Raw genomic sequence first — 24553 nt, 5'->3', positions numbered from 1 at the left:
GCCCTCCTCCCGCCTCAGGGCCCGGCGGCGCCGGGGGTGGGGCTGACTCTGTGACGTCACAAGGCGGGGCCCCGGCCCCGCGCGCGCTCTTAATCCGGCCGCGCGCCGGGGTCACATGTCGTGACGGCGCGGTCACGTGTCGGTGGCGATGGCGGCGGCGGGGCCCGGCGCGGGCGCGGCCGAGGACGCGTTCCTGACCTTCTACAACGAGGTACCGCCCGCGCCCCCGCCCGCCCGCCGCCCCGGGACCTGCGCGCCCTGCGGAGCCGGGCCGTGCCGGGGTCGGGGGCCGCCGGCGGGCGGGACGGGCGGAGCCGCTATCGGCGCTGGGCAGGGGGTGGGCGAGCGGCGGGTGCCGGTGCGTTCGTGCTCGGTCCGGCCCTCCCACAGCCCTGGTGGTGGCGGGGGACGGGACCCCGTCTCTGGGCTTCGTTCCGCTCGGCTGAGCCCGGGGGGAGCCGTGCGCTCGCGGTCCCTGCGCGTGTGGCCCCGCCGTGCTCCTGCTCGGCCTCGCTGTGGGCAGCCTGTCACCGGGCAGGGCCCGCGGGCCCGCTCTGGGGGCCCAGCTGAACGTGCTTCCTGAGCGGTGGATGCGTGTTGCTTTAAATAAAGGTGAACATTAAATGTAAATACGTGATTTGGTTCGGCATAGTACTGTGAAGGGTAAAAACTGAACTAAAGAAGCTGTGGTCAGAGTAAAGTGGGCCTGTGCATTTGCATCAGCATCACTTAATGTGTTTAAAGGGCTGCACTGCCAACAAGGGGTTAAAAGTAAAAATGCCGTGGTTTCCAAGGAATCACAGTGACAGAACTGCTGGAGGTGCATGGGGAGGAGGGAAGGCATAGCTGTAGAACACGCCATAGAAGAAACAGGCAGAACTATTCTGCAGTATTTTTTATCATTAAAATATGATGTTGAAAATACTACTGGGCTGCAGGAAAGGATAAAAAATATCTGCTGTTAGTGCCTGTGAAAATAACTACAGGCTTGGGGTAAGCAAGGGGCATTATGAATTGTAGTACATGACAAAAATGACTGGTATACTAACAGCATGGAATAAATAGGTGAGGATGTTGTGGTGGTCAGTTGATACAGATCACTCTTGTTCTTCAGGTAAAGCAAATTGAAAAACGAGACTCTGTTTTAACATCAAAAAACCAAATTGACCGGCTGACCCGACCTGGATCTTCATATTTCAACTTAAACCCTTTTGAGGTTAGTTTGAACATTCTACACTCCTTTCTGAATTGGTGTATGAGCTTCCTGATTCCTGAGTATTTATTCCAGTAAAAGACAACATAAGGAAAGAAAAAAAAATCTCAAGATACAGATTCCTGTGCAGGTGGTTTGCAAAGGACAGCAGGATGGTGTATATGTGCTCACTGTCTTTCTTAGTGTTTGATGGCAGCACAAATGATATTGTCACATTTCCCTCATACAACAGCACTGGAAAATTTGGCTGGGTATTTTCTGAACAGGAAGGTGGTAGCTGGAGATGGCAACTTGGCAGGTTCTGGTCATAGCTCTCTTAATTCAGCATTTCTGATTGTTTATTTTATTTTGGGTGTCCATCCCACTGAACTGGTATAGTGGATAGGGTAAGAAAAGGTCTCTCAGTGGTCACACCAATGAGGAACCATTGGCTAATGGATGCACTTTATAATGTTTGATTCCTGTTGCAGTCAGTTATAAGGTCTTAGTAAGTAGGAAAGCCTGAGGATGACAGTAAATAAACAATATGATATTCATCTGGATTTGGCTGTCCCCCTGGTGTTATCTTTGCTGACTTTTTCAAGCCTCAGGTGCTTTTTGTAGTCCCAATTCAGGGCTGGTCAGCCAGATGAATCAGCAGATTCACTTTGACAATGTTCATTTTTGTATAGGTCTTAGTACTTGAAGACTAAAATAAGAAAACTGTTTCAGAGTAGACTGTAGCTTTCCTGTGGGAGAGTGTTTTTTATTTACAGATTCTTTGAGTCAGACAAGCATACATCTGCTCACTTGTTGCTTAAATCTTACTTTCAATAAATGAATTCACAAAAGAGTTCCTAAACTCTGCCATATTTGTAAAGTTCAATAAACAAGTGGTGTCACTCATGGAAACCAAACAGTAAACCTCTACTGTCTTCTTTCAAAATAATAAAATGAATTAATTCTTTAAAAGTAGTATGTTTCCTGTCCAACGTTCTGAGTGACCTGACATTGTCCCCAAACCACCATATGTTTTGGTCAGACTGAACATTGCTATAGGACTCGTTGAAAGGTGAGACCAATTTATGGATTGTAGCTGTCTACATAAGACTTGACAGTAGAAAGGACACTGGCATAGCCAGAGGAATCTAGCATTGCTAAAAGAGGTGTCACAAATGTCAAAAAGATTGTGAAATGTTTCTGTTTTACTGGGTGAAAATTCATGTTGTTGTGGGGCAAGCTTTCTGGTGTGTGTCTCTGTGCCAGTGAACCAAGTGTTAAAGAATCATGGAATAAGCTGGGTTGAAAGGCACCCATCAGGATCATTGTGTCTGCCTGCACAGACACCCCAACAATCCCACCCTGGGAGTGTCCAAAGGCTTCTGGAGCTCTAGCAGACTCAGTGGCCATTCCCAGGGGAGCCTGGACAGTGCCAGCACCCTCTGGGGAAGAACCTTTCTCTGATCTCCAAATTAAACCTCTCCTGACTCAGTTTCATGCAGTTTCCTCATGTCCTGTCACTGGTCACGAGAGTGAAGAGATCAGTACCTGCCCCTGAGCTGCCCCTTGGAAGGATGTTTAGGAATGTAATGAATTCTTCCCTCAGTCTCCTCTTCTCAGGCTGAACAAACCAAGTGACTTCAGCCACTCCTCATGAGAGTATTAGAGCTTGCTGACAGGAACCTGAAACATGGAGACTAGCATCTAACTTGCTCTGCTTTCATTGTCTCTTTTAGGTGTTGCAGATGGATCCTGAAGCCACAGATGAGGAAATAAAGAAAAGATTCCGACAGGTATTCAGCTTTTGCACTCAAAGTCTGTGGAAGGGAAGTAGAAGTGCTGTAAGGATTGTGCAGCTGAGTGTGAGCACAACAAGAATGGTAGTAAAGCTGTTTCTGGGTAGAGGGGTTCTATTTTTGGCAGAAATGCATAGAACAGTGCTTGTATGAAGAAGAGGAGAGCTGCAGCAGTGTCCCTGGTCCAAGCATGATAGGCTGCTTTGTCTCTGCCATGTATGATGCAGCTATTGCAAGCTAATATAGGCATGTATAATCAGCTTCTTGAACTTGAGTTCAAAAGGAAGATCAAAATGTATTTTTCTCAAATATATGGACTTGGATCCAGATTTTCTCTGAAGTTTATTTAAGAATTTCCATTGTCATTTCTAATGGTTTGGTTACCTGGAAAAGAGGCAGCCCTGCTTACTGGCAGTTCTGCAACACAGGAAACATTATCCCAGCCTCCCTCTGCTGACAGACCTGCAGGAAAAGTTTTGAGTTTAATCAGGACATATAGCAAAGAAATAGTATTTGGAGGGCTGCAGCCTCCACCTGGATTAATGGTGTGAGTGTCTTTAGATGGGAAGATGCTGGGTGGCAGAGGAACAGAATATGGGCTACTCTTGTATGGTGGAAGTGAGAGAATAACCTTTTGGTTGTTGCTGGCTTCTCACTTCTGCAAGATAATAGAGTGTGGTGTTCTCAGCCTAGGACTGGTAAAACACTACAGGGAGATGTTTCGAATTCAGGCTAATGAAATGAAAAATGTGCATGGAATTGTGCATTGAAGAAGTCAAACACCTAAGTGCAGAATGTGGAACAGCCGACAAAGGGGGAAAAAAGGCACTGCCTGAAGTAAATTTGCTCAGGATTGAAGGCAAACCTTTTCCTGGGAGCTACAAATTGGCAGCTGTAGAGCTCCTAAAGTAGTTATTTTGTATACTTCAGCACTAAAGTGGTTTCAGTTGCTGCTCTGCACAACAATAACAAAAATAAAAGGTCTCTATAAAAAAAAACAAACTAAAAGAAGCCATATGGGGAAAGTTTGAAATAACTTTCTGAAGCAGAATGTGGAGGACGTGGTTTCCAGCCCAGTTAAGGTTTCCCTCAGGATGGTAATGATCCATGTCCTGCATCTGCCAGGTAGAGTACAGGCAGGAGTTTTCTTAAGTTTCAATAAAGTAGCCTAAGGAAAAATGACCACTCTTAAAAAAAATTTGGTATTTGGACAGCCTTGGGGATGCTGGAGAACTTTTTGAGAGACTGTTTGAAGATGATCTTTTTGTTTATTTCTTGTCAAGACCAAGGATACAGATCTTTGATGGGGTTCATATCAGCCCAGGCACTGCAGCTGAGGGGTGTTAAATTGTTCCTCTCATCACAAGCTACAGCTTTTCTTGGACAGCCTTTTTGTTACAGGGATTGTTTGTTCTGTCAGCTCATACTGGCACATACTTCTGCATGTTGTCAGCTGCTTTGTCCCTGTACAAAGGAATGTGATCTCTTTGGATTCTTTCTGTCTGAGACTGTTTCCCTTCTCTCAAAAATCTCTGAAATACTCTTCATCTTTTACCATGATCTTGACAGCAAGATCCTTTTTGTTACAGCTGTCAATATTGGTGCACCCAGACAAAAACCAAGATGATGCAGATAGAGCCCAGAAGGCGTTTGAAGGTAATACTCTCTCTGGGCTGCTCTGGGTTAGTAGTTGCAGATTTCTGGTACTGGTTTAAAAATTCATTAGGGTGGAGGGGGCAGAGAGGCTGCTTCAGCTGGGGCAAAAGCAGCTGTGATAGCAGCAGCTGTGTGAGGTGGTGGCATTTCAGCAGGTGGCACTAGGTGGCAACAATGGCATTGTCATGTCACAACAGGGACAGACATCTTCATGGGGTTTTGGGATTGTTTAAGAAGAACTGTTTAATCCGTGCATTAGATTTTATTCAAAGACCATATGACATAAATAGAACAATGGTTTTAGGTGTGGGCTTTGCATCACAGTAAGGTGTTCATACCCATTACTACAGCTGGTAGGACTGATGCTTTTACCTGCTCCCTTCAGAAGGTTTCAGACAGTTCCTGCCATTACTGTACCCCAAAACTCATTCAGCTAATCACGTTATCACTTCCCTAGATGTAGTTAATAAAAAAAAAAAAAGCCCAGTCAAAACAGACTTCCAAACAAATGACCTCCACAAATTCTAGAAGCCAAATTAGTAATGCCAACAAGCAGCAGTCTTGTGATGCCTTGTGAACATGACTACTGGTGCTATTAATATTGATGCTTTTTGTTAGCTGTAGATAAAGCTTACAAGCTGCTGCTAGATCAGGAGCAAAAGAAGAGAGCCTTGGATGTGATACAGGCAGGAAAAGAATATGTGGAACACACTGTGAGTATTCTATGGGAACATCCAGAGTTGGGGGTGAGTGGTAATTGTTCGTGTTTTGCTTTTTGGTGTACTTGATTGATGTTTAGGTCACTAAACTGAGCGAACCTCATAATGGCATTGTGCAGGTGGGCTCCCAGGTCTTCACAGCAGAAACAAGGCTGCTGTGTCCAGGACTGCTGTTGAGCTCAGTGCAGGATAATTCAGTGAAATTCGGTACTTGAAATAATCAGGTCAGACCACATGATCTGACCTAAATATTTTTTTCTGAGTCTGTGAATGAATGATGCAGTTCAGATATGTGTAGGTGGAAGAGAATAGGTGGTGACAGTAGGAGACTGGGAAGTTTGGGGAAAACTGACCTATAAGAAAAGGAGCTTGGATTGCATTGGCCAAGAAGTTAGAGTGATGTGGGTGGATTAAAACACAGAAAGCTTGAGGAAGATATGGGAGATATCTCAGATGCTCAGATGCTCTTAACACAAGGAACACTTGCAGTTATGTTTGTTGTTAGTCACTTGAATATCACGAAGCACAATAAACTTCCTGCTGCTTTGGATGGTTTATATTGAATAAGAATGTATCTTTCAAGAAACCAAAAGAGATTATATTGAAGGAATAGTATCCAACACAGTATGGTTGATTACTACAGTTCATTCTTGTATGTGTCTGGGCCTAGGAGGGTTTGGTGTAAAACAAAACATTAATCAAGAACAGAGTTCTTTCAATACATTGGAATAGGAATGCAGAACCAATTAGATACAGTTATGTAAGCCCTATAAAATTTTTAAGGCTCTTATTTTTGTTCTTAATCTTCAGGTGAAAGAAAAAAAGAAGCAGCTGAAGAAGGATGGAAAACCTCCCACTGTAGAGGAGGATGATCCTGAAGTTGTAAGTTGTACTATGTTCAGAGAAACTGGAGAGTTTGAGGTGTGTTTTGAGGAATTAAGATTCAAAGCCAGTACAGAAGTACTTATTAGACTTGTTAATGTTGTAAACCCTTACATTTACAGAAGAACAAATTCTGCTTAGCAACTGTAGAGTATCACACATCAGGTGATAACTGTGTACTGTGACAATTGGTTCACTGTAGTTTAAAGAGTAAATGTATTGTGAGATTATATAGCTCAAAATACAATACCTGTTCTTTTCTCAAAGCAAGTCTTCATTGCCTGTGCATCATACACTCTTTTTTGAATGGAATTTCTTGTTTTCTGACTGCTGGAACCGTGGCATTCCTGCTGCTGGCAGAGGAACCTGTGGCACTCACTGCAGCGTGGCTAAAATGAGCTTGTGACTAAGAGTGGTTTCATCTGTTTTGTTCATGTAGCACTGAGGGACAGATTTGCTGTTCTGCAACAAACCACTTGTATTAAAAAGGGCATGGCATAACTTAGTTCTTTTTACTTGGGTTCTAGTCTGGAGAAATCCAGTGATATGAGAGGCTGTAACAATGATTGGTTACAAACACTGACTTCTAGTCTCATTGCCCTTTTTTTTTCCTGGAAAGTGAGTTCTTCCTGTTGATATCACCACAGTAATCCCATAACCATCCTATTTTTCATTTTTCAGAAGTCTTTTGCTGTTCTTTAGTAATGAAAATTGGTTTAAGCATACTGATTTCCTACTGGGAAGCCAATACTAGATTTTTACAACACATCAAGAAGATCTGCTGGAAAATTACTCTCTAAAACAGTGACCATTTTGCCTTTTTTTTGTCAAATGTAACAATGCAAGACTGAACCCGAGAATAAGTTGGTTTGAAGTGAACAATTCTGTTAGGCACAGCCTCATGAATACAAATTAAAATGACACTAATGTGAGGTTAATATGCTATTGTTAACTGCTGTCAGGGCCAGAATTTAATCAGCAGTGGTTTATGCCTTTCTTTGTGCTGCTGCTATTGTCAGGGCAGGGTAGGGGTTATGTGGGCACACCTCTGGTTTGCTTTCTTCTTAGCTTACATTTGTATGTAAAACAGACTTTAACTGTGTTGATGGGCATTATTTTAAGGCTGGATTTGTGTTTTACAGTTCAAACAAGCTGTATACAAACAGACAATGAAGCTCTTTGCTGAACTGGAAATTAAGAGGAAAGAAAGAGAAGCAAAAGAAATGCATGAAAGGTATAAATGATGTTCCACTCGTGCAATTCAGACTCTTCTTCCCCCTCATGTTTCCTCAGAAAAGATGAGGGATCAGAGAGTCTTAGAATAGTCTAAACTGGAACAAACCACTCGAGATCATCTGGTCTGACCTGCTAAAGCAGAGCCTTGGTTTAGATTAACAAGGGTCCTGTCAAGCTGGTTTCCTATAATGTGGATTCTGCCACCTCTCTGGGTATCCCGTGGATTGTAGAGCCCTGTGCTTGAGAAAAGCACACAGAAAATTTTCCCTCCTGTGTTGATGTCAATATATTTTATATGGTTGTATTCTCTTATGTGTACACATGGAAGCCTGCCACAACAGTGAAATGGTAACACAATTCTGCATGCTATTATCTTGCAAAGGATTGATTTTTAATTTTAATTTGCTGTGGCATGTGTGATCCTGAGCTATCTCAGGTGTTTTGATCACATGCCTCCAGCTCACTGCAAATACACTTCCTGCAGCAGGGTTCTGTGCTGCTCAGTGAGGTGGGAGATGGCTGCAGGACATTGTTTTTGATTACAGGTGAAAAGTAGAGGTTTAAAAACTTAATTTGTACTTTGCATGCTGAAGTGGTTATTAACTTCTCAGAATGTGTGCCCTCAACAGTTTTAGAGATTTACCACTAGAGTGATATCACCTTCTTGGATGAAGAAGTCCAGTTTGTTTTGCTGAGCAAGAGAAGCCAACTCCTTAATTGTATGCTTGCTCTCAGTGGGGCCAAACCATCTTCTCTGCTCTTCCAAATTTGAAACCAAATTCTATTTGCTGTGCTATCTTAGGTGTGTGTATTTATCTCTTCTGTAATCTGGCAAAAAATTAGGAGGGCTTTCCAAGATGTTTTGAAAGTATTGCCTTGCTTTTTAAAGTGGATGCTTGTGGGTTCATAACTTTTGTGGCTTCCTTCTAGGAAAAGGCAGAGGGAAGAGGAAATTGAAGCACAAGAGAAAGCTAAACGAGAACGGGAGTGGCAGAAGAACTTTGAGGTATTCAGCAGTTGAACTTACAGAATAGGCCTCAGCAATTCTTGTCCATGTTGCAGGGAATGCCTCTAGAGAGATGAGAAACCTTTTGTATGCAAGTCTGTAAGATAATTTAATAGATCTGCACCAGCCTGGGTTTTGTTCATGTGTGTGGAGAAGAACCCATCAGTAGGGCTTTGTTATCAACTGTGCAGGAACAGGTCTGGTAAATTGAGGTATACTATTTTTCATCTCTATCAGCAGTTCATTCTTGTCATTATTTGTAAAATAGAATTGCTGCTTAGCCCAGGTCACTGGTGACCACCAAAACTTAATCTAGAAAGTGTTTGTATGGACTGTTGGTGATACTTTTTTCCAGTCTGGTTGCCCCAGCATCCAGATCCCTGCTATGGGTCAGCAGCTGTAGGCAGAGCCCATCTGCAGCACTGGTATTGCAGAGATGGGTCTGGAGTGGATGGATTACATGCTGAGAAGTAGATCTTTCCTGGACTTGTTCTGTCCTGCTGTGAAACTTTCAGCCTTTAGGGATCATAGGTTGGCTTTGTTCTGAGATTTGGGGCTTTAGGGGGCTTTTTTTATGGGTTTTGTTTTGTGGGTTGGTCTGCGTTTTGTTTTGTGGTTTTTTTTTTTGGAAAGAAGTGCACCAGAGGCCTTTTTTTCTCATAGTGTCAATGTGATGAGACTTTGAGCAAGAAGCATGAGAGAAGGCAGCAGTACATTTCCCTTCTCAGTTCTCCCTGCCTCCAATCTGCAGCACCAGGAGAGTGAGTGAGGAGTTGAGCCAGAGAAAGGACATGGCACATTCTGGGCTGACAGATCAGGAACATCCATTTGAGAGGTTTCTTGTTTCCTTTGAGGATTCTGTAGAGAGTAAGGACTGCCCAACCCAATCTGGTGGTTTCTAAAGCAAGAATCCAGCATAGTCCTTCTACTGGTGTGTAAGCTCACTTGTAGTTGCAATGCACTGTGTTGCTCTGGCTCTTCCCAGTGTCTTTGTGTCCTGGCTGTCAGGGACTGCATGTTGGATAAGGGGAAATTGCTACTGATCTCTTGAAACTGGTATGTACTACCTGTGCTTTGGCTCTTGCACTTGTTAACTCTCCACTTTTCCTCCCTGTTGTTCCCAGGAAAGTCGGGATGGTCGTGTAGACAGCTGGAGAAATTTCCAGGCAAATACAAAGGGGAAGAAAGAAAAGAAAAACAGGACCTTCCTGAGACCTCCCAAAGTAAAAATGGAGCAGCGTGAATGATCCTGGAAGCACTGCCCATGTGCAGCTCCTCAAGTCCCTTCTCTGCTTTTAAGGACTCATTGGCACCTAGAGTAAGATTTGCTTTTTAGTAGACTGTTTGTTTCCAGTACAATTAATTATCAGTCGAAGTATTTTTTGTACTCTGTTTGAAATAGGGCCAGAGAATGACCCCGGCCAGGGCCCCGCTACACGTAGAACACTTGGCTTAGGAGAGTCCCTGCCATTCCTGCTGTCCCGTGTGTCTGCTGCCCTGTAACTCGGTGTTTTGTACTTCACAGAGACTGTGCTGTTTCACCACTTCTGTTTCTAGTTTGAGAGCTGAACAAAATATTGGAAATGCATCCAAACCCTTCCAGGAGCCATCTTTCTCAGCGAGTTCAGCTTGGGAAAGATCTGGACTGACTCTAGGAATATGCTTCCAGCACTGTGTAGTGCAGCTGGCCTGCAGTTAAGGCCTGCAGCTTCTCACTGCATTGAGTGGTGCGTGGAAGGAACCTGCCCCCAAGATCTGATTTCCAAACTAAAATCCCAGCTCTCAGGCTTAGACATCTGTTAATCTCAGACCAGCTGGTCAATTCTTATAAAGGAAAATAACTTCTCTTGATTAATAGTTAAGCTGCAATGGTCTGTATGTAAAATAAATTTTTACCCAAATTATCGGGTTTTTTTTCTTTGAATTATTAAAAAATACAATAGTGTGAATGGAGTGCTGTCACTGAGATGCTGTTGCTGTTCAGCTTGTTCCCCAAGCTCAGACTGTGGTGCCAGCTCTCTGCCTTTCCCTTTCTCCACATCCCTTTTAAGCTGCCTAAGCTGTTCCAAGTGTGGTGTCACCAGCCTGACACAGAGGGGACATTAACTGTCCTCTGGCTGTGCTCCTGGCAGAGCCTGGCTGCCTTAACTCACAACCTGGCTGGCACCCTTCTCTGCTGGGAAAGGCCGTAGTTAAACTGGTGCAGCTTGGTTCTGTTGGGATGTTTGCTGCAGCTCTGCAGTTGGGAGCTCCAGGGCATGCATCCAGCCAGATCCTCACAGCAGTGCTTTGTGCACCTATGGGTTGTGACAGTCTTGCCCTTCAGGACTGTCTTAAAAGCCTCACACTTCCTTTCCTGCCAAAATAAGAGCCAATTCTTACCAACAAGGAAACCCCAACATTATTTCCTTGTTAAATAACCCATAGGGCATGAAGGGAGCAGACAAACACGTGATCTCTTGTTATGAGTGACTCAGGTGGATGCTGTGCCCCTGACCTGAGTGATAGCAATGCCACAGAATATGTTGGGGGAATCCCCACGTGGAATCTGGGCAGAGCAGTGCCAGTGGCAGCAGGAAGGAGTGGGTCCCACATGTGCCCAACCACCCTTCCTTCCCAGGCTGAAGGAGCACAAGGACCAAGGCGGGGGCTTACAATGCTGCAGGAGGGGTACAGGGACGAGCTGCTCCTGCCTGAAGCATTTGCTGGCTGATGTTTTCTGATCTGGGGACTCCCACAGCAGAGCAGTGCCCTTCCTGGCACTTTGCCCAATGAATGTACCTATCATGAAAGCCTTGGAACAAGTAGTGTGCTGACCCCAGGCTCTGGAAGGAAATGAGTAGGACAGATCTGGTGAGGGTACTGGCCCCCCTCTTGCTGAGCTGGGACCACCTCTGTGCCCCTGGCCCAACCAGGGAGTGCCCCTGCCCTAGAGCTGCTCCAGGGCTGGGGTACCCCATCTATGGCCAGTGAGGCACCAGGTGTCATAGCAGTGTGACAAGCCCCTCACACCAGTGGAGCCTCAACCACTGTGTCCCTTCTGCTGCCTGCCCAAGGAAGGACTACAGGAACTGATGTCAAGCTCCAGGGTGCAGCCAGGGCACGGCTAAGCATGTCACAAGTGCCAAGAGGGGAAGTGAGTCACTCACCTGGGAGCCAGCACAACGCCCTCTTTCCTGTCAGAGCCTCTTCCCAGGCAGGAGCGCACACACAGCTCGGCCCTGCTGGTGTCTCCACTTGCAGCACACACCTGGTGGGCTGGGGTCTGTGACTGAGCTGGAGCAGGTGCTCTGTGACCCCAAGGTAAGATGTTCCTTTCCCTTCTGCTTGCTCTCCACAAGCTCCTTCTATGTCTGGGTAACTCAGGCCATGGGCTGGGTCTGAGCCACAGCATCTCTGACAGGGCCAAGGGCTTCCGAGACATCTTCATCCTCCCAGCATGGGTGTGGGAAGACACTCCTTGTTCTGCATGCTGAGCCAGCAGGGGTGAGGTGATGTGATGTGATGTGCATGGTGACAGCTGAGTCAGGCGGGTGCTGCTGGTGCCTTTGGGGCTGTGGGGAGGGGGCTGCTCTCACCCAGGTCCCATTCCACCCCTGAGCGACAACAACCCTGGCTTTGCTTGGATGCTGTGAAGCAAAGTGAGGGGCCCTGCCTGGACCTTACTCCTGCGAGGAAGAGGAGGGAGTGCTTGGAGCCTCTCAAGGAGGCCAGGTCCTCATGTCACTCATGCACAGCCCCTGGCTGGGCAGGCAGCTGTGGCAGGAGGTGTCTCGCTGCAGTTGAGGGCAGCAGGACTGCTGTCCAGCTGTGGCAGCTCAGGCAGGATGTGGCTTTTGCCTCCAGCAGAGCTGTGACAGCCTGGGGCTATTGAACACAAATCCTGACACAGTGGCCCATGAACTCACTCCTCTGCCCAGTGCAGCAGGGCTGGGCTTGGGAACCAACTGCTCTGCTCCCTGCCTCACCCCCTAACCCTGTCCAGCTGTCCAGCTACCAGCAGTGACATTCTCTGCCAGTCTGTCACTCCCTGTGGCACAGCCAGCAGCAGAAGCCTTGACAGCTGTCAGAGGGTACCCAGGGACTGCTGCTGCCACTGTCCCAGGAGTGGCTTCTGGCCAATGGCTTGGTGTGTTTTCCTGCTGAGCAAGCCCAGCTATGGGGCACATTCCTGCAGGGTTGGTAACAAGGTGGGGACACATTGTGCTCAGCTCTGAAGTGCTCAGGAGAGGGGAAGGTGAGTTTATTTAGTGTTTCTTTCCTGCAAGGAGCAAAAGAAAATTCTGTGCAGTGTTACGTGAGTAGTGGGAACTCACAGACAGTAACACTCAGCACCAGCTGAGCGTGTGCTGCAGCTCCAAAAGAATTTCATGGTTTTTCAAAGACCCATCCTGGCACACAAGAATGTGTCCTGGGGACTGGAATCGGCAGGGACCAAGCTCATGTGTGTGCCAGTGGCTGGTGCTGTCACAAGCTGCATGTTGGTATTTCATCTTGTCCGTTTGCTACTGACAGGGCAGTCACAGACCCACCAGCTGCAATGCTGCTCCTCCTTGCAGAGCTCTTTGTCAACACAGTGTAGCTTGCTCTTGGGAAGAAATCTCTGGATATTTGCTTATAAAACAACTGGTTTCTGATCCCTCCAAAGTTTATACGTGGTTATCCAAAGCGAGCGTGTTCCTAGCAGGCTACCTCTAAGAAAGAAATGACCACAAGGACATGTGCCAGAGGCAGATGGGGCTTACAGGAGGCACTGGGCACCTGCCTTGGCAGCATGTGCTGCCACGAGAATGCTGCTGGGTGCCAGACCCATGGGCAACAGCTGCTGCCCACCAGTCAGCCTGTGTGGGATCATCCCCAGAAAGTGGAATTTGGAACAGCTGCTCTGGGATCCAGCACGTACAACATGAAGGACTATCAGCTCTCCTTAACAGCATCTATGGGAATCAGAGTAAAAGAAGTTTATTTTTTATTAGGTTGCAAGTTAGCCTGATGATATTCATAGGCATATTCAAGATTGTTTTTTTTTCTCAACTTAGCCTTGCAAAGCTGTCAGTGTCAGCCGGTGTGTGCATTCCCTGGGCGGGAAGAGCAGGAAATAGTGTCTAGCACAGGACAGTCAGACTGCCAGGAGTGCTGAAGGAGCCCAGCCTCCACTGGCAAAATCCATCTTAATATTGGAGTCAGTTACATGCTCAGAAATCGGCAGCAGGGCCAGGAGAGAAGGAAAGGGGCTCCCAGGTGGGAAGGGAGTAAAAGGGAGGAGCTGCCTGTGGGAACTGTATGGGGGCAAAGGGACCTGCTGATGCACAATGGTCATGCTGCAGGGCTGAGCAGAGGAAGGATGAAGACTTCTGAAGCTTCCTCCTCAGCCCAAAACCCCCTGGGCTTTCATTTCCTCTAAAGGCTGGGCTGTGGCAGGACAGCAAGCCAAGATTTGTTAAGTGTTGCCACATCCCCTGCGAGCACTCCCCTTGTCCCTGACATTGCTGGTTGCTCTCCCCAGAGACTTGGACTGGCTGTCAGCCAACCTCCATAGCACACTCTTGTTTGGTTTGAAGTTTAAACCCCCAGGAACAACCTAAAGGGCAGAGCTGGGGCTCTGTCTCATCCATGAAGGGTCAAGTTCCTTCATCCTTACAGCAGCTGATGGGAAGGGGAAAGGAGGGAGGATGTCTGGCGGCAGAGGGAAGTGGCAGCTTCCATCCCAGCACAGCTCTGCAGCGTCACTGCAGGAGCCTCAGCTCTCCCTCGTGTGGCTGGACAGGCAGAGCTTGGCTGTCCCTTGCTCCTCATGCCAGCCCCTAGTGCAGCCCACCCTGCCAAGGCTTCCATCCCATGTGGTGCCATTCTATGGGGCTCCCTCACATTACAGGGGTTCCACTCTGCTCAGGGGGCTTCCAAATACCTTGGCCACCGTGTGCTGTGGTGCCAGCTGTGGTGTCCATGGACTTCAGGTTGTCTTGGAGTTCTCCCTGAACAGGGTTCAGAGCAGCAAGATACGGATTGTCCTGCAGTTTGGAGAGCACTTGCACATCTCCAGCTTGGCTGGAGCTCACCTAGGGATCCTGGGGGCTGCCTGGCACCTGGATTACACCTTCAGAGCACTGTGCTGAAGTGCACACCAGGTGTTTCTCTATGTAATAGCCCTGGGAAAGGTCACCTGCACTCTCTGGAGAAGGGACAGGGAAGAGCCAATCCAGGCAAAGAAGCCCAGGCTGGTGCTGGGGCTTTGCCTGCCCCTGGCTGGAGACATCCAGGCACTGGCACAGACAGTGGGTGGGTTCTGGCATGGCAGCCTGGTACTGTGCAGCCCAAAACCTTGGGACTCCTGAGACCAGCTGAGCCAAAGGCAGCACAGAGCAGCACTGCTGCTGTCCACCTTGGCCCCTCTGCCAGCTGTGAGCCCAAACACCAGACTCAGGGCTCTGGTTGCTGTAGGTGTGCCAGGTGAGAGGTCTTTGCTCTAAGCTCACATCCGTGCTGCATGCAGATGTAAGAACAGAGGAAGGCACAGAGGGCAGGTTAATCATCGCCATGGGGGGACAGCCTGGGATTTACAGCTTGGCTGAGATGTGTGTGCAGCTTTGCTTGTCAGTGGTGGCTCTGAGCACCCCACCATCAGTGTCACCGTTCTGAGTGAGCTTCAGGCTGCCACAGGTAACAGTGGCCATAATGTGATGGTGTGTGGGACAGGTAACAATCTGCCCTGCTGTGCTGTCTCTGTCTGCTGATATCCCTGAGATAAAGGGAGACTTGGGATGGTGGAATCCCTGAATTAGTTCCAACATAAGTCTGAAGGAGACTACTAGGAAATGAGTCTGTTCATATATGAGTTTCCTATCTCTTCCTTTCCTGAAAGTTATTAAGTGGCTGCCATTCATCTGTTTGGGCAGAAGATGCTCAGAAAGTTGTCTAATCCCAAATCTAACTGGGGACACAGAGTGAATTTCTATTCTGCCTTTAGAGGAAAATCCCAATCTTGCCCTCTTTCAGGATCATCAGAAGCAGAGATACTCTGAGGAAAAAGCCTTAAGGACTTTCCAGACCTTTGCTGTGGCTGTCTTTCCTCCACAGCTTATTTTATTTCTCATTTCCTTTGCTGATGTCACACATTTCCTCTCCTCTAGTGACTCTGCAGTCATGCTACAGTTGCTTGCATTCTGGTGCCCTGTTCTTAAGAGCTGCCAGTGTGGAGACTGTCCAGCCTCAGGGACGGGAAAATAACATCTGGGAGACAACCAAGCATCCTCAGTGAAACCCCCACCGCTACTAAAGCTGAAGATGGACATATTGTGCTGAATTTTTTCAACTCCGGTAAGTAGAAAATATACTTTGTATATTTGTGTCACTACTGACAGGGCAGTCACAGACCCATCAGCTGCAATGCTGCTCCTCCATTTGCACTCCTTGGAGAGCTCTTTGTCGACACAGTGTAGCTTGCTCTTGTGAAGAAATCTCTGGATATTTGCTTATAAAACAAATTTTATTCCTTAAATTCCTTATTCTTCTTAAAACAAATACATTCCTCTTGGAATATACATTTGCTGATGGCAGAGCTTGCTTGTCTTGGTAAGCCAGTAAATCCTGCCTGGGAGGGCACATGGCAGAGTCTGTGGACCGGGAGCAGGATCAGCAGGTGCTCTGTCTGTGTTGGTTACTTCCACCTTCAGCCCTGCTTCCAGCGAAGCTGAGGGTACCTGGGATTCCTGGCTGGGGGACTGTGGAAAGGCAATGGCTTGGGCTGGAGGTCTCAGGAGGTTTGGCCAGGTGGCACAGGCTACTGCAGCAGAGAACAGGATCCACAGCCACACATACCTTCCCTGTGGTGCCTGCTTGCCTTTCTGCTGGGACGGGCAGCACGAACAGGCTTCAGAGAAAGGGGAACTGCCTCAGCAGGACAGGCTGAGGAGCCCCTGCAGAGCGCTCTGAGCCCGGGGCTCAGGGCATTCACAAGCATATGGAGACATGAGCCTGGGTTCCTCAGGCTGAAGAGGGAATTGGCCATTGGGTAAATTCCGTGGGGAATGGTGCTGTGTTCCCTTCTAGCTGTGCTCAGCAGAACATCTCACTTGGCTCATGAGAAGGAAAGGACACCTCTCTCGGGATTCCCTGCAGGACCCTGGCGTTGGCACAGCACTCCTCCTAATGCAAAGATAGATGAGTTCTACCAGGTGGTGCTGGGGCCAGGAGATGGCACTGCCATGTCCCACAGAACACCTTGAAATCTCTTTGCCAGAGATTTCAGCAGACTGGAAGCAGCCACAGAGCATGTTCTCACACCCACCTCTCCATTTCAGAGCACTGCCCTGTGGCTCAAGCCCACCTGTGCAGCCTCTGCCGTGGAGAGGACCTGCATGTTCACTCTCACTTCCACAACATCTGCTAAACCTGGCAGTCTGCAGACAGTAAAGTTCACCAGAGCTCCTGGGCAAAGTTTGGTGGCCACCATCCTGTTGTGCAGAACCAGAAATGGAGGTGTGGGTGGACAGTGCCCTGGGGCACCATCTGAAGGGACTGTGAACAACAGCTGTGCCCAGGTATTGGATTCCTCATGAATCCTGCCAGAGATGCATTACCTGGTTTTATCCCCCCCACTCTTGGTATGCTCAGCTCTGCTGCCACAGGAATAGATCAGCTTTAATTGCAAAGCTCCCAGCCCTAAGCACCAGAACTATTTGCTGGTGTTGCAGATAGACACAGCAGTGTGAGTTTATAATGCAGATTTGGAAAAAAAACCTCAAAGTTCTCTATTGATCTTAGGTAATTAGGACTTCTTGGGATTTTATTCCTTATTCTAATGTCAGACTAGTGCATCAAACATTACACTCCCTGTGACTGAAGGTGATAAAGATGAAGGTGAGTGAGAAGTACATGTGTCACCTGGGGCCAACTCCCAGCACTGCTGGGACTGTGTGTGCATTCTGCAGGACCGTGGCTGGAAGATTGAGCTTCAGGACACTTGGAACTCAGCACTGCCCAGCATGCAGCTGCCTGGGAAGGTCCAAATCTTGTCACTGTCGTGTCCTTAGGGGACCTGGGAGGGGTGAGGAAGGACAGGACTCTCAGGAAGATGACTGCTGCCTTCCTTTTTCACAACTGGAGAGTAGTACTGAGAGTTGCAATTCTGCGGAAAAAGGCAGAAGAAGCTCCAGCTCCAGCTGACTTCCCCATTTGCAGAGGAAAATTGCCAACGTGCAAATGTGTAAATGAGGAACAACATTTGAGCACAAGGGCACCAGAGTGGGACTCAGCCCACAGAGGCATGGGGGAGGTGGCAGGGGAAGAAAGGAGAACCAGATGCAGGGACAGGACGAGTCATAGAAAACACTCCTGAGTCTAGTAAAAGATTAAGAAGCTTGAGACAGGGCAGAGTAACAGATTATGGACCAAGGAGACAGGGCAGGTGTCTAAGTGGAACCAAGGCATCAGCAGAACTCCTATGGTCATAGATAACTGACAATGAAAGGTGGGGTTTAGCAATGGTGCCAATCCATCAGCTTGATTTCTGTTGTTTGTTTCTAGGTAAGAAGAAAAGCTGTGGCAGGAAACTGTGCTTCAGACGTGCCCACTCATACCATGATGTCTGGAAAGGGCAAAGGAGGTGCAGAAGGCAGTGCTAATTCCTACATTTCATGCCACATAGACTCTGAGTTTCGCTACAACCTCTTCACTGTTTTCTACAGTATTATCTTCATCCTGGGCTTTGTTGCCAACTGCTATGTTCTCTGGATTTTCACCCGTATTTACCCCACCAAGAAACTCAATGAAATCAAGATATTCATGGTGAACCTAACAGTAGCTGACTTGCTCTTCTTAGTTACGATGCCAATGTGGATTGTTTACTATCACCACCATGGGGACTGGATCATGCCTGAGTTCCTTTGTAATGTGGCTGGCTGTTTATTTTTTGTTAATACCTACTCCTCTGTTGCTTTTCTAATGGTCATCACATACAACCGTTACCAAGCTGTGACTAATCCTATTAAAGCTGCTCAGCTGACCACCCAGAGAAGAGGAATCTACCTATCAGCAGCTATCTGGATCCTAATAGTGGGCAGCTCTTTGTATTACCTTTTTGACAATAATACTAATCAGGAGCAGGTTAACTCCAGGAATTTCACGCGGTGCTTTGAGCGCTATGACTCCTCGAGTGGTGTTTCAGCTGTTCTCGCCATTCATGTCATCATCTGCATCCTCTTCTATATAATTTTCCTTTTAATACTAGGTTGGAACATTGTCATTATCAGGACCTTGTTCTCCAAGTCAGTGCATCCACGGAAGAGCGCTCACGTCAAGCAAAGGGCCCTCTGGATGGTGTGCACAGTGCTGGCTGTGTTCATCATTTGCTTTGTGCCCCATCACATCGTGCACCTGCCCTGGACTCTGACTGTTCTGGAGCAGTGGAAGAAGGAAAACTGTCAGCTGCGCCAACAGCTCAACGATGCTCACCAGGTGACTTTGTGCCTCTTGAGTACGAACTGTATGTTGGACCCGATCATCTACTGCTTCCTCACCAAGAAGTTCCAGAAGCATCTTTCAGAAAACCTGAAAAGCATGAAAGGGAGTCGCAAATGCTCCAGGCAAACAACAGACACGGTGATTGAGGGCACCATTCACCAAGAGGATGCCATTAGGATGGGTTAGGACCACTCTGTATGTTCTGATTGCACATGGAGAGGTGTGAATTATTCGCTCATCTTGAGTTGTTGACACAACAGAGGACCAGGATTTTACATTTTCTTCTTCCCATTAGACAGAAGAATGGATGTTCATTTCTTCTGTCACATGCAACGGGCAGAACCGGAACCTGCAATAATCTGGCAGCAAAGCTCCTTCTATCCGGGCTGGTGCTCTCATGGGCGCTGAGAACAGCTCAGATGTTTGTTTTAACGTGAAAGAAGAGTGTCACTGAGCCTCTGCAGTGAGCAGCTAGAAGCTGAGCGCACCAAAATTACCCATTGAGCCAGTCCAGATAGCATCATCCCTGCTCCTCTGCCTGCCCAGTTCTCACAGTGGATCCAGTATTAGAGCTGTAAGGGACTTCTAAAAGACCTGGAAGAACAGATTGAGCTCTGAGTATCATTGTGTGGCTTTTCTAAGCAGCTTACATGATCCTGTGAAGAGAGTCTGAGCTGATGAAGCTCTTGAGTGGCTGTAAGGGATGTAGTCCACGGAATTCCTCAACTGCTGTCAAATATCTGCACCTCCAATCCCTTCATCCCTTCTTAGTGACTCGTGGTCTGCTGGGATCTAAACTTGATAGATGTCTGGGAGAAGCTATTATGAATCTTTGCTTCCAGATCTTGAGTCAGTAAAGCAGAGAAGGAAAGGAAGAGAAATTTGCTGTGCCTCAGCACACCTCCCCTCTCCCTCCACCAGATCAGCATTATGGCCAAAGGGTACCATGGTCTGCCCTGGCTTCCTGTGTGAGGGCAGAACTGGCCAGCCAGTGGCCTCATGCACTCAATTTAGTAATTTCTGACAGACAGCCAGTCTTGCTCAGGAGGCTCCAGATAACAGAGGGCTACTGTCAGCATGGGCATTATGATAAAGAAAAAAAAAAAAAAGCTTAAAATGCTTCTGTTTCTTTGTACTTATTTATTTGAATTAGGGTTGTAGCCATTACATTATTCCTTCCTCCAGCTTTTCCAGTTCTGCTGCAAATAATTGAAGCTGTTATAAATGCAATGGCAAAATAGGGTTAATATAAAAAGCGATTTATTATAAAATAATTTTAATCACAAGCAACGAGAGAAAAACCACAATAAATAGATCAGCGCAGCGCCGGGTGGACAGGGGTCTGTACCCAGAGGTACAGATTTCCCAAATCCACGAAGAAGGGACTGCAGTCCGGGGTTTTTATAAGGATTTTTGTGTCCTGAGGCAAAACCCGGGATGGGCACAGTCTAACAAAGAGTCTAGATGTGTGGGTGAATAGATTTCCCGCAGATGGATATCTCGACCGGGCTACTCTTATTGTCCGGTTTGATTGCCTGTCGATCGTTACTGCCCAACTCAGGAAGGAATCTCTGGATTATTTTGTATCTTTACAGTATTACAGATATCCTTCACGAATTTTTATCCAATGCTATACTTATCACAAAGCTGACTAGTTCTTGATCTACAGCAAGTGAAGTGTTATGTCAGGACACTTGACAGACAAATAATTCACACACTCCAACAGCACTGGAGGCCACTGACCCAGGGCCGGATGCAGTCCACTGGGGCCCAGAGAAAAGTGGTTTTCCATGAGTGCTGAGTTCTGTTACCAGTCATGAGACACTTGGGGTTCCTTCTGTGACCCAAATTGCTCAATCTAGCACAGGAAATTGGGCAGGGAAGGGAACTTACTTGTTTTCACAACAGTTGTTGGTTCTCTAAAAGACCTAGTCTGTTGATGACAGGAAGAGTGTATCTGACCTGTGACACCAATTATTCATGTGTAGGGTAGTAGCCTTTCCACACCTGCCCAAGAATGGGAGAGATAAGCTCAAATCTTTCCAAAGACAGGACCAGTATTTGTACTGCTTTGCCTTCTTGACCTGATACAGGTCCTTCAGATGTATCCTCTGGACCTCCTCAGGCAGCTTTTGTCCTTATTTGTGCCAGTGAGGAAAAGAACTAAGATGTTTATTTTTGTAAGGCCTTTGCCAGGGCCAGCCCTGCTCTCCAGGCCCAGTGCCAGAGGAAAGAGTCTGATCACAATAAGAATGTATCTCCCTCCTACTCCTGGGCTCTGCTCCACAAAAGGCCATCCACAACAAACACTTGCCAGTACCTCATGCTCCTCAGACATGTTCAAAGATGCGCCCTGAATCTGCAGATCCACAGCACGCAGGAAGGGAGAAGTTTCTGTAATTTAAAAGCCTAAATCTGTCTTGCTGGAGGAATCTGCTTTTGTTTCTGCATTGTGGGCATATTCTGGATGAGGAGCTCTCACAGCTGGCAGCAGGGGTCCTGCTTTCCCCCCTTGGCTCCCAGCAATAGCAGAGCTCACAGACCCTAAAGCCCTGATAGATGGAGTTTGGCAACTCTTGGAGGAAATGGAAAGGATTTTTACATGGAAAGCTGGCAGATGCATGATCTACTGATTCTTGGAAAGCTTGCAAAAGTTTACAGTTTAGCTCTTTACCATGGGTACATAACAGGCTTTATTCCACAGCAAGCACTGTGGGCTCAGGGAACAAACATAAACTTGCATCAGAGGAAAAGCAGAGGGAAAAGCCCCAAGGCTACTTCAGGAGATGTTACGCTAATTAATCAGTAAAAATGCATTTCTAAGAACCAGGCTAAGCTCCTACTTTCTGTTCCTGGAAATACTTTCTTGTTCTTACCACAATGTTGCATTACTCTGCTTTACCTTGCAATGAAATGGATCCTCAAAAGCTCTTCTAAATAAAATGTGTTCCCCAAGTGTTTTGACTTTTAACTTTTCCCACTTTCTCATCTTTCTGTATTTATACTTGAGGGAAAACCTTGGTACTACATTGGAACAGCTTCAATGCATCTTTTTTTTTAAAAAAAACATTATGTGAACCCTTGGGAGGGGTGAAATTAAAGGCTCAGCAAGGTTCTACCTGCTAAGAGTGAAGGGGAAGAAATAATTTCAGATAGGAAAAACTTTTGAAAAAATCTGCTAGAGCCAGACAAAACCCCTTGAACTCTCTGACCTGCATATGGGAAATTTATACAGACCAATTGTGTGGCTGTGATGTGACAAACCATTTTAATGTAGTTTTTGCAGGGCTAGGATGTGGTTCTGCAGGAGGTGGGGAGGGGTGCAGGGATGGCTTCTGTGGGAAGCTGTCAGAAGCTTTCCCCATGTCCAACAAAGCTAAAGCCATTTGGCTCCAGGGCAGACCCCAGCCCATCAGTGATGGTGGCAGCACCTTTGGGATAACATAATAAGAAAGGAAAAACTGTTATTGCATAGGAACAATTCGCAGCCAAAGAAGAGTGAGAGTATGTGAGAAACAGCCCTGCAGAGCCCAGCCGCGGTGGGGAAGGAGGGCAGGACCTGCTCCAGGTGCTGCTGGGGCTGAGATTCCCTGGAGGAGCCCAGGCCGGAGCAGGGCCATGCCCGAGAAGCTGCGGCCTCTTGGGCAGCCCGTGCTGGAGCAGGGTCCCGGCAGGACCCACGGACCCCTGAGAGAGAAGAGCAGGCTGGAGCAGTTTGCTGACCCGCAGTGGAGCTGCCTGCTCCTGGAAGACTGATCCCGTGAGAAATACCCCACGGTGGAGCGGGTAAAATTCTGAGGAGTCCATCCCTTGAGGGAGGGAGAGAACGTGTGATCCTCATTCCTCACCCCCTGCAATGCTCGGGGGAGGAGGGAGCGAATCGGGAATACAGCCGAGTCCGACAAGCCCGGAGGGATGGGCGATTGAGATGTGGATTTCTCATTACCCTACTCTGATTTCTTTCGCAATAAATTAAACATCCGCCAGCCGGCTCATGCTCATGTCTGCCGTACCGGTGCTGGGTGAGAGATCTCTCCTGCCCTGCTCTCGCCTCACCAGCCTTTCGTTGTGTTTTCTCTCCCGGCCCGGCTGAGGAGAGCGGTAACGCAGCGGCTTTGGGGGCAGCCAGCCGGGCTGGCCGGGCCCCGCTCTGTTTAAATACCCCTTGGGACAGTGAGCGGCAGTGGCCGTGAACCGGGCCACACGGCCCAGACCCACTAAGGCAGCTCCGCACGGCACCGGCCCCGGGCCTGGGCCCTCAGCCCTCAGCGGCGGGAACCGGGCCACACGGCCCAGACCCTCAGCGGCGGGAACCGAGCCACACGGCCCAGACCCTCAGTCCCGGGAACCGGGCCACACGGCCCAGACCCTCAGTCCCGGGAACCGGGCCACACGGCCCAGACCCTCAGTCCCGGGAGCCGGGCCACACGACCCAGACCCTCAGTCCCGGGAGCCGAGCCACACGGCCCAGACCCTCAGTCCCGGGAACCGGGCCACACGGCCCAGACCCTCAGTCCCGGGAGCCGAGCCACACGGCCCAGACCCTCAGTCCCGGGAACCGGGCCACACGGCCCAGACCCACTAAGGCAGCTCCGCATAGCAGCGGCCCCGATCCCTCAGCCCCCAGCCCTCACCCCGCCCCGGGCCGGGCGGGCAGTGACGCCACTGCCGGCGCCGCGCTGTGTTCCGGCGGCGGGCGGGGAGCGCGGGCGCCGCTGCCATGTCCGCTGCGGGCCCCGGGCCCGGCTCCGGAGCCGCCTCTCGGTAAGAACCTGCTCGGGCCCTGCGCACGGAGCACTCCCGCAGCCCGAGGTGCTGTTCGCAGGCTCGGGCTGGGACCGGCGGGCCGGAGCGGTGAGGCCGACGCGTGTGCTCAGCGTGTGCTCCTGTCCCTGCCTCCGCCGGAGCGAGGGCCCGAGGGGCCGCGGCAGGACCGCTGCCGCGGGGCTGGACCCTGTCTCGCCGCCGCCGACCCCGGCGGGGTGTGCCCGGCTGTCCCGGCTTCTTCGCCGCTGCTGGGGCGCGGAGAGCTGAGAGAAAGCAGGAGGGGAAGGGGGGCACTGCCCGGCTGCCCGGGCTCAGCCAGGCGGTGAGGAGCGGCCGGAGGGAGCCTGGATTCAGAGCCGGGCCCGCGACTTGCCCAGGGCTCGGTAGATGGCTGCGGGAGGGACCGCGGCTCCAGGGCCGAGCGCAGGCTGTTCCCCAGGGCACGGTTCAGCACACCTGCATCGCTCTTGGGTGGGTTTAGCTGCTTGTTCTGGAGCTTGTGCAGTTTAATAGGATGTTTGGGCTGGACTTGGGCCTCACAAGCGAGGTTGGATGCACATCGGCTCCTCTGGATGTTCCTGGTTCTGGGAATGCTGTGCAGAATTGCTGGAGCTTTATGTACAGCCAGCTCCAGTACAGAAGGCCTTGTTGGTTGTTGTGCTGCAATGGTGTGGCTGAATGGTTTCCAGACTAGAGCTGTTCCTTGATGGAACATAGCTATAGCCATTCTGATGGAGCATCGAACAAAGAGTCATGGTGGAGTTTGCTTTCAGAATGGAGCTAGCTCTGCTTCTGTGGTACACTTAATCTGTACTGTAGTAACTTTCTACTGGTAATT

At 48.7% G+C, this 24553-nt stretch overlaps 3 protein-coding genes across 17 annotated transcripts in view; all 3 read left to right on the top strand.

The window, feature by feature from the left end:
• Positions 1 to 38: 38 nt before the first annotated feature.
• DNAJC8 (DnaJ heat shock protein family (Hsp40) member C8) lies at positions 39 to 10391 on the top strand. Its single transcript, XM_086863439.1, has 9 exons — positions 39 to 211; positions 1115 to 1216; positions 2929 to 2985; positions 4578 to 4644; positions 5263 to 5357; positions 6174 to 6245; positions 7388 to 7479; positions 8412 to 8487; positions 9612 to 10391. Exons 1-9 carry the CDS (start codon positions 149 to 151, stop codon positions 9732 to 9734), a joined length of 747 nt encoding a protein of 248 aa, XP_086719565.1. The 5' UTR covers positions 39 to 148; the 3' UTR covers positions 9735 to 10391.
• A 1300-nt stretch (positions 10392 to 11691) lies between these two features.
• On the top strand, positions 11692 to 21903 carry PTAFR (platelet activating factor receptor). The gene is made up of 3 exons (XM_023941010.2): positions 11692 to 11790; positions 15618 to 15804; positions 18013 to 21903. The coding sequence occupies exon 3, from the start codon at positions 18067 to 18069 to the stop codon at positions 19132 to 19134; it is 1068 nt and encodes a 355-aa protein (XP_023796778.2). The 5' UTR covers positions 11692 to 11790; positions 15618 to 15804; positions 18013 to 18066; the 3' UTR covers positions 19135 to 21903.
• Positions 21904 to 22968: 1065 nt separating this feature from the next.
• EYA3 (EYA transcriptional coactivator and phosphatase 3) overlaps positions 22969 to 24553 on the top strand; it is a 42941-nt gene continuing 41356 nt past the window's right edge. For 3 of the 15 annotated variants that reach the window (XR_015279336.1, XM_086863426.1, XM_086863418.1), the window contains exons 1-2: positions 23020 to 23321; positions 23393 to 23712. The gene's annotated coding sequence lies outside the window, so the exon portion shown is untranslated. Of the gene's footprint in view, positions 24187 to 24553 lie in introns of all 15 variants that reach the window. The other 12 variants (XR_015279337.1, XM_086863429.1, XR_015279339.1 and 9 more) reach the window with 10 other exon arrangements.

This window comes from Cyanistes caeruleus, chromosome 26 (genome assembly GCF_971803275.1).
Source record: "Cyanistes caeruleus chromosome 26, bCyaCae1.hap1.1, whole genome shotgun sequence".
NCBI lineage: Eukaryota > Metazoa > Chordata > Aves > Passeriformes > Paridae > Cyanistes > Cyanistes caeruleus.
Note: the sequence above shows the minus strand (reverse complement) of the source record. Positions and strands in the feature narration are given on the sequence as shown.

Excerpts from the sequence above, each read along its gene's own strand:
- DNAJC8 (XM_086863439.1), top strand. The coding sequence starts at position 149 with ATGGCGGCGGCGGGGCCCGGCGCGGGCGCGGCCGAGGACGCGTTCCTG. Across the intron at positions 4,645-5,262 it reads AGCCCAGAAGGCGTTTGAAG|CTGTAGATAAAGCTTACAAG; the intron begins GTAATACTCTCT and ends GCTTTTTGTTAG. Across the intron at positions 7,480-8,411 it reads GCAAAAGAAATGCATGAAAG|GAAAAGGCAGAGGGAAGAGG; the intron begins GTATAAATGATG and ends GCTTCCTTCTAG.
- PTAFR (XM_023941010.2), top strand. The coding sequence starts at position 18,067 with ATGATGTCTGGAAAGGGCAAAGGAGGTGCAGAAGGCAGTGCTAATTCC.